We start from the raw sequence: 14,435 nt of genomic DNA, 5'->3' as shown, positions 1-14,435 counted from the left end.
GAAAAAAATTCCACTGCTTCCTGTTGGCGTAAAACTAATCATACCAGTTGCCAGTAATAAAGGCTTGAATATCTACAGATTTTCCCATACATGTGCTGTCGGTTTTGTGTCAAGTATAGCAATATATGGGTAGGCTTGACAGACAGTACTGGAGAAAAAAAGGGTGATTGTAGATGAGTTGTTGATTGCCTCGAAAATGTCACTTTTCTATGTGATAAGGGAATGCGAAGTGTGGTAAAGTGTTCAGTTTCTAATGCATATTGCCATGTTAAGTTGTCAGCCTAAACTGCTTTTGAGGTTAATATATTAAGTATTGCCTTATTAGGTATGCTTTTTCAAACTTTAAATTGGTGATCTAATTTATTGAAGAGATATCAAGAATTTCCAAAATTAGGAATGTTAACTAATATTTTTCATAATACTTCTCATAGTAGTGTGACTGTATTACTACAGAGTTTTTCTGTTTTACAGCAGTTAGTGTAGGAAAAAATATTTCAGATGCTGAGTACCCAGCTTGAAACGTGATAAGGTACATGATTTTCCGGAAGGTTGATGTTGCACTCCTACAGCATGTTCCTCTCTGCACCTCAAACTGGACTCTTGGAGTCACTGTTCGTTTGGGGTTTTTTAATCTTTACACCATTTATAGTTCTCTTAACCATTAACAATCCCATAACGTAACTATTTCTTCAGGGTTGCAAGTAACAATGCTTATGGAAGTTTATGGCTTGATATTCAAATCTAAGAGCTAAACATACACCATGATGTGTTGATTCCATTGGTAACGGTATAGAGATTTCCCTGAAATTTGCAGTCAGAGAAAGTAACTAAATCTGCTTATGAATTATAAAATTTTTTCCTGCATAGGTGCAGCTTTAGAGAGGAGTGCAAAACAGGATTGATCTAAAGTGCTAAGAGAAGACAAGAAGGCAAGCTTTGTTTCTGGACAGTTGGACTAAATGAACCAAATTTACATTTGTTTCTGAATTATGCCTTGAAGTTCCCTCTTTCCATCTGAGGCAGCTGTATTTCATCCCTCCAACACACCCTCTGTGCCCTCTCCCTGACTTTGCCCCACAAGCAACATGCTACTTTTGTTGACTTGCCTCCTACACATGAATCTGATGCCAACCTGATGGGAAGTGACGGTTTGTCTGAGGAAGAGCTGACTGAGGAAAGCTTGTGCAAAGCCACTTGGTGTGAGAACACGTACTCCAAGCTTACTCCAAGTGTACTCCTTGAAGTTCTCCGTCTTAAAATTTATAGAATTTGGCTTTTCCCCACCGCGTAATATCCATAGTATGGTATGCATAGTGTCACAGTAGAACTCTTAATTGTGTGTCCTGAATGACTGATACAGGGTCCATAGCATTATCAGAGGCAATTTCATCCTGGTATCACATTTCTATTTTTACAGTAATTTGGTTAACATTATTTTCAAACTTAATAAATCAATACAGTATCTGTCACACTGTCCATCTGCTGTGTGATGCATCTTCCCCAAAATAGTAAGTGAAGGAAGAGCTGAAGCGATAAAATTCCAAGTATGGTCTCATTAATAAACACATTAAACACTAAATGTGGGAGGTTATTTTTAACTGATTGTGGGTTTATTAAAAATAGAGATTAAAAAAGTGTTGTAGGAATAGCAAAGAGAGAGCCTTGCACTGTAACATGTCATTCATGACTGGATGACTGTTTCTGCTAGAGATGAAGTATAATGTGTCTCTTAATCGCACATCAGTAACTTACATCCAAACTTTTTAAGACTGCTGTACATGGAAACAAATGTGCACTTACAATTTGAGTGAAATGCTATTAATTCAAAGCATTTTGCTGTCCGCCAGTTCAGTGCGCTTTTTCTTTTGGGGCATCCTCTACATTGACTGTCAAGAACCTTCCTCCACACAATTAGACAAAAGTTTCTTGATAGGAATATTTGGTGTATTGTATGTGATTTTACCTTACTTCAAATTCCTGAAACACTGCAGACATCCCAGAAAAGCTCTTGCTGTCTTTCCTATCTGACAGGACTGATGATTTTGACATGTTGGATCACTGCCTGTATAGCAGCAGCTTGAGTTTCAACAAAATGCCTTTTTTTGGTGTGTCTTTTTTTATTTTGGTTTGGTTTTGTTTGTTTGCTTTTGTAAAGTAAGTCCTTAGGTAAATAAGTTTAAGGCTTTCTCTTCCTTTCTATCTTACAAATAAATCCATTCACACGCAGCAATACAATAAAAAGTCATCTCTTACTTTGGTCTTGCTTAGGCATATCTGGTCTTGAAATTGGAAAGTTTAAAAATTTAAATATAAGCTGGAAGATAGTATTAATACTATGTCATAGTCAAATAAGTTAAATACTAAGTCTTTGTATTTTTTCCTATGCTATCTTACATTGATCTTTTTGATATTTATTTAATTTTTCTTTTCTAAAGTCAGGGAGTGTTATTTCAATAGTATGGATTACTGTGCTATATTGTGCAGCCTTCACAGAGAACACTGGTGCAAAGGAAATATCTTTTTTCACAAAAAGAGATAGTTCACATTATAAGCAATTGTCTTGGGAGTTATTTCAATACTTCATCATCATGTTATCATCATATTACAGAATTCCTAATTTTGAAATTACTGCTCTTCTAGCATCAGTTTGCAGCTGTAGCCTGCCAACAGCCATCAGGCCAGTACACAACATTCAAGCTGTTATAGAAAATCTGCCTGATCTCAAAAATAAAACTCATGATTGTAGAATGTGCATGAATAAGAAAATCTGCCTTGACTTTTGTCATTTTTTTAATAGAATGTTATATTTCTAAAAGTATTTTGGTTTGATGCCTTTACAGTTTTCTGTAGTGATTTTCTCCATGACTGATTACAGACCACACTTCACCAGTACACACTGAGTGGAGATAGACCCAAAGAGAACCTGAGTTTTCCTGAAGCTCAAAATTTATCACAATGATGTCATTGGAGTATTGTATGTTTTCAGATAATAACTTGAGAAATTATGTTCCAGATCTCCTTAGTCCTGGGGCCGAGTCTGACGTGGTCATGGAAGAAGGGAGTGATGACAATGACAGTGAAAGAAACAGTGGGTTTATAGATGACATGGAAGAATCTATAGCTCATGATTCTGAGATGTCAATGACAGGATGCCATAGTGACAATGGGGAAATGCAGGATGCTGATCCAGATCATGATGAGTCTAACAGGATGATCAGGTGAGTTGGGGAGTGTACCTCCCATCCTCTTTGGTATTTTTTAGTAACTATCCTGTCCAGGGCTCAAGTGAGAATCTACGTGGACCCTATTCTCGCTCCTTGATAATGGAAAGAGCTAGTCATATGTGGTAGTTCTGCAATTGCAGTGAGATTGCTTCACTGAATATATACATTAGGAATTTAAGAGAAACTTAAAAATTATTAAGTTGAAGTAGCAACTGAAAACTGATGCACAAATGATTGTTACAGGTCTACTCTCTTATGAAAATTATACTGTAAAATTTTATTTGTGCATGAGCCATAGAGAACAATGCTTTTTAAATTTGTTTTCCCAAGCATTTTTTCCCTGACTAAAAGTGCAATATAAAAAAAAAAAAAAAGAAATCATGTAAGTGGCTGTGGTATAATCAGCTCTAGATTAATTGTTTGCTTTTTTAGATAGCTTTAGAAAGAAGGAAAGTTTGACAAACTTGAAGTAGTAATTTCAAGCAAGTTACAAAATAGATTAGTGGTTTGAAATGACTAATCGGGAAGGGAAATGGGAGTTGAGTTGTGCAACTTACCTTAGAAATGTCTGAAGAGAAGAAAGCATTACTCACTTATTGGAACTGTACAGACTAGTAGGGAAAAAAGTAGAGATTATTCATTGTCAGGGAACCTAAAATGAATTAAGGTTCTTTCAACTGTAATTTCCTTGAGGCAAGGGATCTATACCTTGAAGAATCATAGGATGTTTTTCTTTCACAAGTACTAGTTTGACCTGCAGTTTCCCCTTTTATCTTGCTTACTAGGAGACTATTTCTGTGACATTCCCCTTAGCTCTACATTACTAACATATACCTGTTGTGCTGATAGAAAGCAATCCATTTCAAATAGACAGCATTGCAGGTTTTCAAAGTATAAATACCCAATTATAGGTAATAAAAACATTGATAACCAAGGTAATGTTTTACTTAGTTGAGGAGCACCCCTGTATTTCCAGTAATACCTTTGTAATATATGCAATAATACATTTGTAAGGGTAGTCCCAATGTCCATGGATTATTTTTAAGTGATCTATTAAAAGCAAATAAAATAGTAAATATCTTGTCAGTACAGACAAGTATAGTTTTATAGGGATTGCAGCTCATTTGATCATTTTCAGCCAAAAAAAGAGACGTTAACTCTGCTACAGTCTTAATGAAACCTTAAGACAGCACACATTTTGCATTTTGATTGGAAACTGCCAATTCACAAAATGTTTTATTTCCAGGACACATTACAGTGAAGCAAGGCCATCTGCAGACATCCACAGTCAGAACAACTGTGGAAACTTAACATATTATTCTTTTCCTGTGTGGTTTGTGCCCTTTTTTGTTAGAGTTGTTGCACCCATAGCTTTGCCAGCAGGGCAGAACGCATGAGTTCTGTGTTTTCACATACAGGGCAGCATCTCCGTTTAAAGTTCTACCAGAAATAACTAGGTTTTTAGGTTTAAGATTGAGCAGATTATGAGTCCATATTCCATTATGCAGAATCTGCTCTAGGAATGGTTAATTCCAACAGCAAGGAAAGTGGGAAGATGGGTTTGGCTTCTTAAACCTCTCCAACTAGATATTCCAGATTTTATCTGATGGTGCTATCAGGCATACTCTCAAGTTCCCATGCCTTCCCGACTTACTGTGTGTCAGACGAGTTGTGGAAAGTTTCAGCATGCATGCCCCAGAGTGCAAGGCAATGGGATGTTTCTTTAGGTCTTTGAGGAAAAAAATTTATTGGCTTAAACCTCTTTCTCCGAGAGGTTCCAGCAGATTCTTCACTGTGCCCTGCCAGGGTGTGCACAGCTGGTCGTTTAACACATTTTCTACTCTGTAAACCACCATAACTCCACTGTGTGTTTCAACCCAAGAAAGGTCATAGGACAGTAATCTGATGGACAGTGTTTACTTAGGTTATGAAAGATTCAAGATCAAGTACAGGTCTGAATCATACATAGCACAGGCTTGAGCTATGGCTCCCACACCCTAGTTGAGGACCTATGCATTTGCCCATCTTCTTAGCTCATCTTTAGGAATACTTTGGGAGAGAGAATGTGTGTGTGTGTAAGCCTTCAGAAGGTCTCTGATATTCTCCTGGTGTAGCATTAATTTTTTTTTTTCTTTGTATTCTCAAGATACTTGGAATGACAAAAAAAAGTAGTGTCCAGTCCCAGTGTGATAGTGATGATAAATATAAAAGTGGATATCAGAAATATATATATATTCTGATTTAAAAGATTTTTTTTCTTTTTGTCCAAAGTTATTTTCTTTTTTAAAACCGTTACTGATTTATTCTTAAGCCCTTCAACCAGCAACAATATTCCATTAATGAGAGTGGTACAATCTGTGAAGCACACAAAAAGGAGAAGTAGCACGGTAATGAAGGAGGGTTGGATGGTTCACTATACAAGCAAGGACACACTGGTAAGAAATCTAAAGAAAGACCTGTTTTCCTGTACACACTATATGATAGTACAGAATCAAATCCTAACAATACTTTGAGAATTTACAGTCACTTGTGTAAGGCATTTTTGCAGTATTTGTGATTCCTAAAGTCCTGACTCTTGTCATAACTGAAGACTGGCACTGCAACAGGAAACAGTTGAAACACACAAAAAATATCTGAATGTGTCAGTTGCGTTATCATAGCAGCCAAATGTGAAGACATTCTGAATTAAGTAAAAAAATATTATTAGCATTTTAGGGGCTCTGGAAAGTGGCTTTACCTTCCAGCTGCAGTCTCCTAGATATCTTGCTGCTAGGTGAATTGAGAGTTTTGCAAAATAGATTTAATGTAGAAAAAAGTTATTTTCATTCCGACCTGCTAAAGCAGGAACAAAGACTTCAGTATGTAGCTTTCTAAAGTGAGCTGGGGTGTTATATCTGATACAAAAAGAAAGTTTAATTGTTTTAGCAGCACACCTGTAGCAAATTGTGCTGAATGTAATGCAGACATCAAAGGGACATTTTAAATTTTTAACATTTGAACAATTTGAACAGAGCTAGGTTATTACCAAAACAAGAGTGGCCCTATAAATCCTATAAACTTAAATATAAAATCCTCATAAATATGTTGTAATAGCAAATCTTTATCATTCACAATTCATATCTTCAAACTTAAGTGAAACATTTTTTGAAGTGATGTTTTTGAGAAATGAACATTTCATTAATTTACTTGGAAAATGCTAGAAAAAAAATTCCCTCATTTTTCATTGCAGAGGAAACGACACTACTGGAGACTGGACAGCAAATGCATTACACTTTTTCAAAATGATACCGGAAGCAAATATTACAAAGTAAGGAATATTTTCAAATCTCTTTTTGTACCGGCAGAATATAATGACTGAATTGCTGGTTTAATAGATATTTACTGAAAGTACAGTAGTAGTATAACTTTGATCTACATTTGTTTTCATTATTTAAGCTGCGGATGTGTGTTTTGCCTTTCACAAACAAGTCTTAGATCAGAAAGGGGTCAGCTAAAAAGGACCTGTAAAATACATGTTGTGAAAATGGAAGGTTTTTAACAGGGGCAGTTCAGTACCAGTGACAAATTCTGGCACGAAACTCAGATGAGTAATAATATGAATTATTTCTGAACAATTAGGTATAGTATATATTATTTTAATTCTGTCCTTTGGACATTATGTTGTGATTTTGATTGTAAACCATTATTTTAATGCTCATATCTTTCTACCTGAGGCAGTTAAACTCCTTAGACATTACTGCAATAAATTTTAATAATGGAAAGTATTTTTTTCATGTGGCTCCCTTTCAGGGAAATATGTCAGTGAAACATGCCCTAAGTGTTATTCAAGATGAAAAAAATCAAGTTTACGCCTGTGTGAAAAGTGGATTTGGAATCTTAATGACAAATACATTTATTCTGCAAATAATTTATTGCAAATAAAATTTTATTAAATAGGGAGTCAATAGAGTTTGATTTTCTAGTGGAGTTTTGCTGACATATGGATGGTCCTGGTCTTTTCTGATGGCACCTCACTCCTCTTTTTGATAAGTTTAATTATATAAATAAAGTTCTACTTGGTCTTGGAAAGAAACATTTAGTATTTTACCATCAACAGTCCACTGTGTCGTGGAGTTTCAGGTTACAAGAACCTTTTTGTTTGTACGAGAAGCATGTGGTTAAAAGCAACAGCTAATATCATAAATCAGTTAAATAAAGTTCATGCTCTAGTTTTACATGTTGATAATCTTTATACAGAAAATAAAACATTTTTTCATTTTAGGAAATCCCATTGTCTGAAATTTTGTCTCTGGAACCTGCAAAAACTTTCACTTTACTTCCTCAAGGAGCCAATCCTCATTGTTTTGAAATAAGCACAGCAAATATAGTCTATTATGTTGGAGAAAACATAGAAAACCTCTCAAGTGTCCCACTGAATAACAGTGTTATCACTAGTGGTATTGGCATCGATGTGGCACGAATGTGGGAGATGGCAATACAGCATGCCCTGATGCCTGTCATCCCTAAAGGGGCATCAACTGGGTCAGGACCCAGCCTACATAGTAAGTTGATTAATTTCCTCCATTTCAGATAAGTAGAGTCGTATCACAAATGACATTGCTCAATCTTCTGCACACGTTGAAAGGAAGTATTGAACAGCTAGTAAAGGCTATTCTGTCATGGTTTATCACCTGTCTGCATATTATTTTAAACATCATGGTTTCTCATTCATGTATTTGCAGTTTATACTAGGACATCTGTATTAATATACAAGATGCAGATTTGTTAGGAAGCAAATAGTTGTTCTATATGTAAGGCATCTCATCTACATTTCTGTTGCTGACATATGTAATAACCTCCTTGTGCAGATGCATGAAGTTTTCTGAACTCTGGTTGCAAATTGATAGATTTTTCCCCTCGTGTCTGTAATTTGCATTTCTAACTATCTGCAGAAATAGCTCTTCACTCTTTAGGTCACTGCAGCATAGATAATATGCTCTCTTTCATCACATTTGGCTGTAAAACTGCCACAAATGTTGTTCCATGCTGAAATCAAAGGAGCTCAAATGTGAAGCACAACAAGGCACGGATGTTACACCAAAAAGACTGACTATATCTTTCCCTCCAATTTACATACCTTTGGGTAATTCTCTAGCAAAGATGGCAGCTTACGTAAACCAAACATGAAACTCGTTTAAATCTAGCTCAGTACTGATAGCAAAGTAGCACAGAGCAAACAATTCCCCACTGCTAGGCATGTGCTGCTGTGGTTGCTCTGCTACTTGTACTCAGCCTAGTTAGTGTAAAGTAAATTTGGATATGTCTACACAATTTGGATTAGACCTTTTTTTGCAATATACACTCGCTTTAGCACTTGACATCTGGATGCTATTAATGCAGTGCAAAATGCTAATGAAACCACAAGCCCTTCAGAAACCAAGTGATACAACAGGCTGTGGCATTACATGTCCAGGCACAACAGCTCACATACCAGATTAGATCAGCTGTGTCCTTTGCTTTCTTGACTGGGCTCCTGCATAAAATAGTGTCAAATTCTGGATGTCATTTCAATCAGGCTAGTTGCCTAGTGCCCCTGGTTTGAGCCTAGCATAGCTAAACAAATCACCTAAAGGGCTGGATTGGGAATGACAGCTGTCTTCTCTCTTGGGAAGTTTGAAAATTTTCTTTACAAGTTAGTAGTTATCTTTGGGATTTTTGTGTGGAAAATTAAGGTCATCTGAGACCTTTAGAACAAATTCCAGTGGGGACTGAGGGTGATGGCAACCTTCTGTCTTCTGCTCAAAGTCTCTGTGCTTTTCTTCATGTAAACACAAAGCAGCACATACATTTGAAAACAAATTGGCAATGATAAAAAGCCTCTGTCTGAAAAATTCCATTCCTGAACCAGTCTATTCCTAAGGAAAGGACGAGGGAATAAGTCACATGAGGCAGAAGTTACTCATGCTACTTACTGCAACTAGGAAAGGTGCTGACGGGCAGTAGTAAATGTCTACAGTGTGTAATACAGGCTTTGTAATAGAGAACACTGGTTTTGCTGAGGCTGAAATCCATAGTAAGAAATTCTAGGCAAATGTGGGAGTCAGAGGCGGCAATGCTCCCAAGGACCATTCTTTCCTCCTCAAAATAACATCTTTGTGTAATACACTTAGCAATAGACATATTCTCAAGTTTTATTGAACGCTTCAATAGGTTTGCTGTTCAGAATGCTTACGGTAACATCCTAAGCTCTGAATTTATAGAGGTTGGATCTGATATTTGTTGTATTAAATCCCAAGTGCAAGTTTTTATTTCCATTATGTGTTTTAATAATGTCTTTTAAGCCAGTTGAAATGTGTATTACTTTTAACACTACACATACCAATTTGAATGTGTATTGGCGTGAATAGCATCAAATACATTGTAGATGACACCATAAATAAAAATTATTATTAAATCCATTAAATAAAAACAGTTTACCCTGGTTGCACTTACGTCACTTACATGAGTATAAAGCCCCCAAAAAGAATGCACAAAAAGAAATAATGAGCTTAAAAATGGGAATTATGAGATTCCACTATTAAAAAATAGTGATGAAATGTATAATTCTGTTTTTTGCCATACACTGCAAAACTGTTGTTCAAGCCACATATTTGTGGGCTGGTGTAATTTTATACTGGCTGGGAGATGAACAAGCTGACCTAATTGGTCCAATTTCTAGAGCTGTCAGTAGATATTGATGTAATGTAAATGTCATTTCCTATTACTACATGTTTGAACTAGAAGCACAGCAATCTAAAGTATATTTTACTTTTTTCCCCAGGGGATATATCCATCAGTATTTCTGTGTCAAACTGCCAAGTTCAAGAAAATGTGGTGAGTGTTCTCTGGATGCTTGTGCTAGACATGCTATGATTAAGCTTGCGAAGTCATTGATCTGTTTTGTTAAGAGGAATGTTGGAGAAGAGTTCCCATCAGCCATTTTTCGCTTACTTTGTAGAAATTAACAAACAATTAGCTTTGCTAACTTCTGAGAAAAATCATCTTCATGGCATCTTGTCCTGAGGCACAAGAATTACATATGGGTAATTTTTCTTAACACAGAATTTAACTACGTATCCTTGCAGGATGTTAATTACCAAAAGGAAAAGCAAGCTGTAGAAGTTATTAGTTCATGGAATTTCTGTGAGCTGAACTTTGTAAAGCTAATCACAAGACTTGATAAACATTCTGTATATTTACTGATATTACACTGAGAGATCAGATATTCTCTGTTGTGCAAAGATGAAGCTCTGTCTGAAAGGAAGAGTTATATATGTTGTTACAGGTATGTAAAGAATTCTGGGTTTCTTTTACCTAGGACTGTTAGACACCGGACATGTGGTCAAGGTAAACAGACACACCAGTGATTTTTCTGTCTCAGGGACAGAGGAAATAAACAGGACTGCCTGCAGCGGAGTACAGCTTGGGGGCAGCTCTGGTATTTGCCAGAAAAATGCTAGGGAAGGATGTGTCCATTTGTTTCTTATGAAGAAGCAAGACAGCCTTTATTATCTACTCCTTGGCGTTCTTTTACTCTTCATTGTAACTCCTGGTTAAGTATCAGGAAAATGAAACTGAGCTCCAAGCTTTGAGGTTTATTTGAGTCTCCCAAATGAATCCGCTAACAGCTTGTGCTTTAGCTTGTGTTTAGGCACCAAGAAATAGTGAGATGTGAGACTCCCTCTCTGGCACAGATGGAATATTTTACCCCTCCCAGTACACAAATACAAACAGCCAAAGCCCAGAACTGCTGATGCTCACAAAGCTTTCTATAAACTAAGAAACCACTTGCATTTCTATGGCTGACATGAGAACTTTTTCAAGAAAATTTTAAATACACAATTTCTCCTTTTTCCTAAAAAACCAGCAGTAATTCCTAGATCTGGGATCCTGGGACATACAGGTGGAACGTTGCTAACAAGACCCTCTTTATTTCCATATGTACTTTCATCTTCAGATTTCACAAAGATAAAGTGTAATGTTGTGTGCTGGGGGCTACTTGCCTGGAAGATGGCAGCAGCTGAAACCTATTGAAAACACAGCAACTTTTACAGCAATTACAACCAGATAACATGGTTTTTAATAAAACTTGTGTGAACGTTTTTGGCAGATAATATATTTTGAAATGTACTATGGTAAATGTGTGCTGCTTCCCATTAGAAAAAGCAAATTAAATACAAATTTTGTTTCCATATCTCAGGGCTTAATATCTATTATGTTTATATAAACAGGATATTAGCACTGTATACCAAATCTTCCCAGATGAGGTGTTGGGATCAGGACAGTTTGGAATTGTTTATGGAGGTAAGGCTTTGGTGTGCTGTACTCTTATGCTTAAGATAGAAAATTTCTTGAATGGTGAAAGTATTTGGACTCTGAAATGTTTTGTTATAGAACTTAGCTGCCTGTTGGTTTATATAAGCAGTATTCATTAAACCATGAAACTGTTTTTTGTTGACAGTTGTTTTGTAATTTGAAGTTTTCTATGCAATAGTGTGTCAGTATATATGAATAGCTTCATAGTCTATGTAACTTCTAGTAAAGAAAACCCTGAAGTGCAGAAAACTGCTCTCTTTGAGAACTACAATAGAAGAAAAAAAAAAAAAGTATATTTTCTTCTTCCTGCTGTTTTTCTTGGCATGTCTTTGTGGGCTGTTTTCCTTTGTTTTTCAGTAGTTTGTTGGAATTATTTCTTTTTTTACTTTCTTAATCATTTTACCTCTTTTTCCTCCTTTTTTTCAGCAGTTTTTGGGAGTGTATTTAGGTACAAATGTTGTTTGAGACAGTGTGAAGTGAGAACTAGCTACAAATTTCTCACTGAAGAATCTCTGTGAGTCTCTGATAAACCCGGGACACCCACTCGTGCCTAAAGACAATCACCTCTTTTGTTATTTGCTAGTCTGGAACTGCTATCTAAGGACTAAACCTACAACGTGCCCATTGCAGAGAATGCAGCTTAAGTAGATGAACAAGCATAGGTAGATAGATAGATCAGAAAGATAACTTTGCATTTATATTCTTGAAATGCAGAGCTGCCTTTCTCATATGTGTATGTTTCTTACATGTTTAAACAGCTTTGTCATATGATGAGAAAAATTCTCTTGTCAAAGGGTAGAAAGGAGGGAAATGACAGAAAACTTCTAATGCCTTACATGACTTGATTTGCTACAAAACTGCTCAGAGAATTACTTTGTTGTGGTCATTTGTACAATCCAATGAAAGTGGAACATTTTTCAGAATTAATCATGTTAATTGATAGAGGCCTCTTATCTTATTAATGCAGGAAAACATCGCAAAACAGGAAGAGATGTTGCCATTAAAATAATTGATAAACTAAGGTTTCCAACTAAACAAGAAAGTCAACTTCGTAATGAAGTTGCAATTTTGCAGGTATTTTTCTATTCTTTTTTACTGTGTTGACTCCATTTGTACATTTCTATAAATACCAGATAATATGATCATTATTTTAATTGATAATCACAAGTATTTTTGCTCCTTAATCTGCATAAACAGCCAAGACCAAATGCATTGGCAATGCAATGTTAGGAATTACAATTTCTGCAGTTTTAAGCACCAGGCACAATCAGGAAGATGTACGTTTGTTAAACTAATTTGAAGTTCATCCATTCGTCTGTACTGTCCCTAGAAACTTCATGCCTGGTGTCTACAGGTTAGGGGCACAATTTAAATTATAAAATACTGAAACATTGTCTGGTTTAGGGGGGATCTGAAGACTGGCTATGTAATGATAAAACCTGCTGATCATGTTGGGAAACCTAGTGCTGTATTTATTTTTAATAGAATCTTCATCATCCTGGGGTTGTAAATCTGGAGTGTATGTTTGAGACGCCAGAACGAGTGTTTGTTGTTATGGAAAAACTCCATGGAGACATGCTGGAGATGATCTTATCAAGTGAAAAGGGCAGATTGCCAGAGAGAATAACAAAGTTTCTAATTACTCAGGTAAGAAATTAATTATAGACCTAGAAGGAGATTTGAGGTCAATTAGTATCACTGTTTCTTGTGTTTTGCTTTTGGCATAATTTACCTGTCTGATTTGTGAAAGACTAAATTGTAATATCAGGCATGGTAAGACAGCTTTGTGTACGTTATTTGTAAGGTAGTAAACCATTAAGAGGACCTAGAACTATACACATGTACAGCTGTCTGGCTGCTGGATGGCTGTAGCCATCAAGCTACCGTTTCTCATATGCTTGAAGAATTAAACATAAGAAAGGGATGCAAAGCTCTAACAGCAAACTGTTGAAGACCTACACAAAGAAATTTGAGCCTCTTGAACCGCCCCATACCTAACCGTTGCAGTTTGTACTATGCACTTCTGTGCATGTTTTCTGTGCCGCGATTGTGTCTCATCACTACCTCTGATTAAATGAGTCTGGTTTCCTGTATGACTTCCGTTAACAATGTGATCTGCGTCGTTTTGTTGTTCTTCTTCTTCCTGTTGTCATATTACTGTATTGCTGCTTCGACTGCCGATAATACTGGTTTAAATTTAGATACACAATTGAGTAGTGAGGCACCTCAGAATCAGAGCAGCCTTCAGCAATCAGGAAAAAGAAAGGAGCAGGAGCAGCCATGTTACGGTGGAAGTTTATTATTCAAGGTAGCATGTAGTAGGTTCCCTAGCTTTTAGGCTTTCGTTGGCGAAACTGCCACCAGCTTTAGAATTTGGTTTCTTGCCTTCCCAGGTTCATTCAGCCTCCTTGCCATTCCCTGCTCCAATACAGTGGGAAATTCTGTCAGCCCCTGACCAGGCATAAGGAAAGGAGTTAAAGTCACAGGAATGGGATAAAAATTTCTGTTACACTCTCTTGCCATGTTCTTGTGTGTGGAATGCAATAAAAATACATGCAAGGCTCTTTATGCTTTCTTCCCTCAACAAAATGTTTAATGGATCACCTAATACTTCTGTGAAGTTTTTTGAGTTAATTTAGATCTGGAAGGTCATTTTGCAAATGTTCCTGCATCCAGCATTTTCACGACCAAAAAAAAAAAGTAAACAAGTACTTAGAACCGAGGGTTTTTTAAAAATGTATAAAATATGAAGTCTTTGGAGAGGGAAAAATCATATGCCATACAGTGAAACATCAAGAAAACGTGAGGCAGAGCAAATAATAGCTAATATTTTTCCCTTTTTTCCCCCCCATTGTAGACTTTGTTCTAAAAGGTACA

At 36.3% G+C, this 14,435-nt stretch overlaps 1 protein-coding gene across 2 annotated transcripts in view; it reads left to right on the top strand.

Annotated features, from left to right (window-relative positions):
• Positions 1 to 14,435, top strand: part of PRKD1 (protein kinase D1) — a 67,737-nt gene that overhangs the window by 38,397 nt on the left and 14,905 nt on the right. For both annotated transcript variants that reach the window (XM_010291643.1, XM_010291642.1), the window contains 8 exons: positions 3,014 to 3,218; positions 5,536 to 5,659; positions 6,454 to 6,531; positions 7,486 to 7,765; positions 10,024 to 10,076; positions 11,474 to 11,546; positions 12,526 to 12,632; positions 13,044 to 13,205. In XM_010291643.1, the coding sequence (XP_010289945.1) occupies positions 3,014 to 3,218; positions 5,536 to 5,659; positions 6,454 to 6,531; positions 7,486 to 7,765; positions 10,024 to 10,076; positions 11,474 to 11,546; positions 12,526 to 12,632; positions 13,044 to 13,205 (1,082 nt within the window). The remainder of the gene's footprint in view (positions 1 to 3,013; positions 3,219 to 5,535; positions 5,660 to 6,453; positions 6,532 to 7,485; positions 7,766 to 10,023; positions 10,077 to 11,473; positions 11,547 to 12,525; positions 12,633 to 13,043; positions 13,206 to 14,435) is intronic.

Source organism: Phaethon lepturus, unplaced genomic scaffold (genome assembly GCF_000687285.1).
Source record: "Phaethon lepturus isolate BGI_N335 unplaced genomic scaffold, ASM68728v1 scaffold777, whole genome shotgun sequence".
Lineage (NCBI taxonomy): Eukaryota > Metazoa > Chordata > Aves > Phaethontiformes > Phaethontidae > Phaethon > Phaethon lepturus.
Note: the sequence above shows the minus strand (reverse complement) of the source record. Positions and strands in the feature narration are given on the sequence as shown.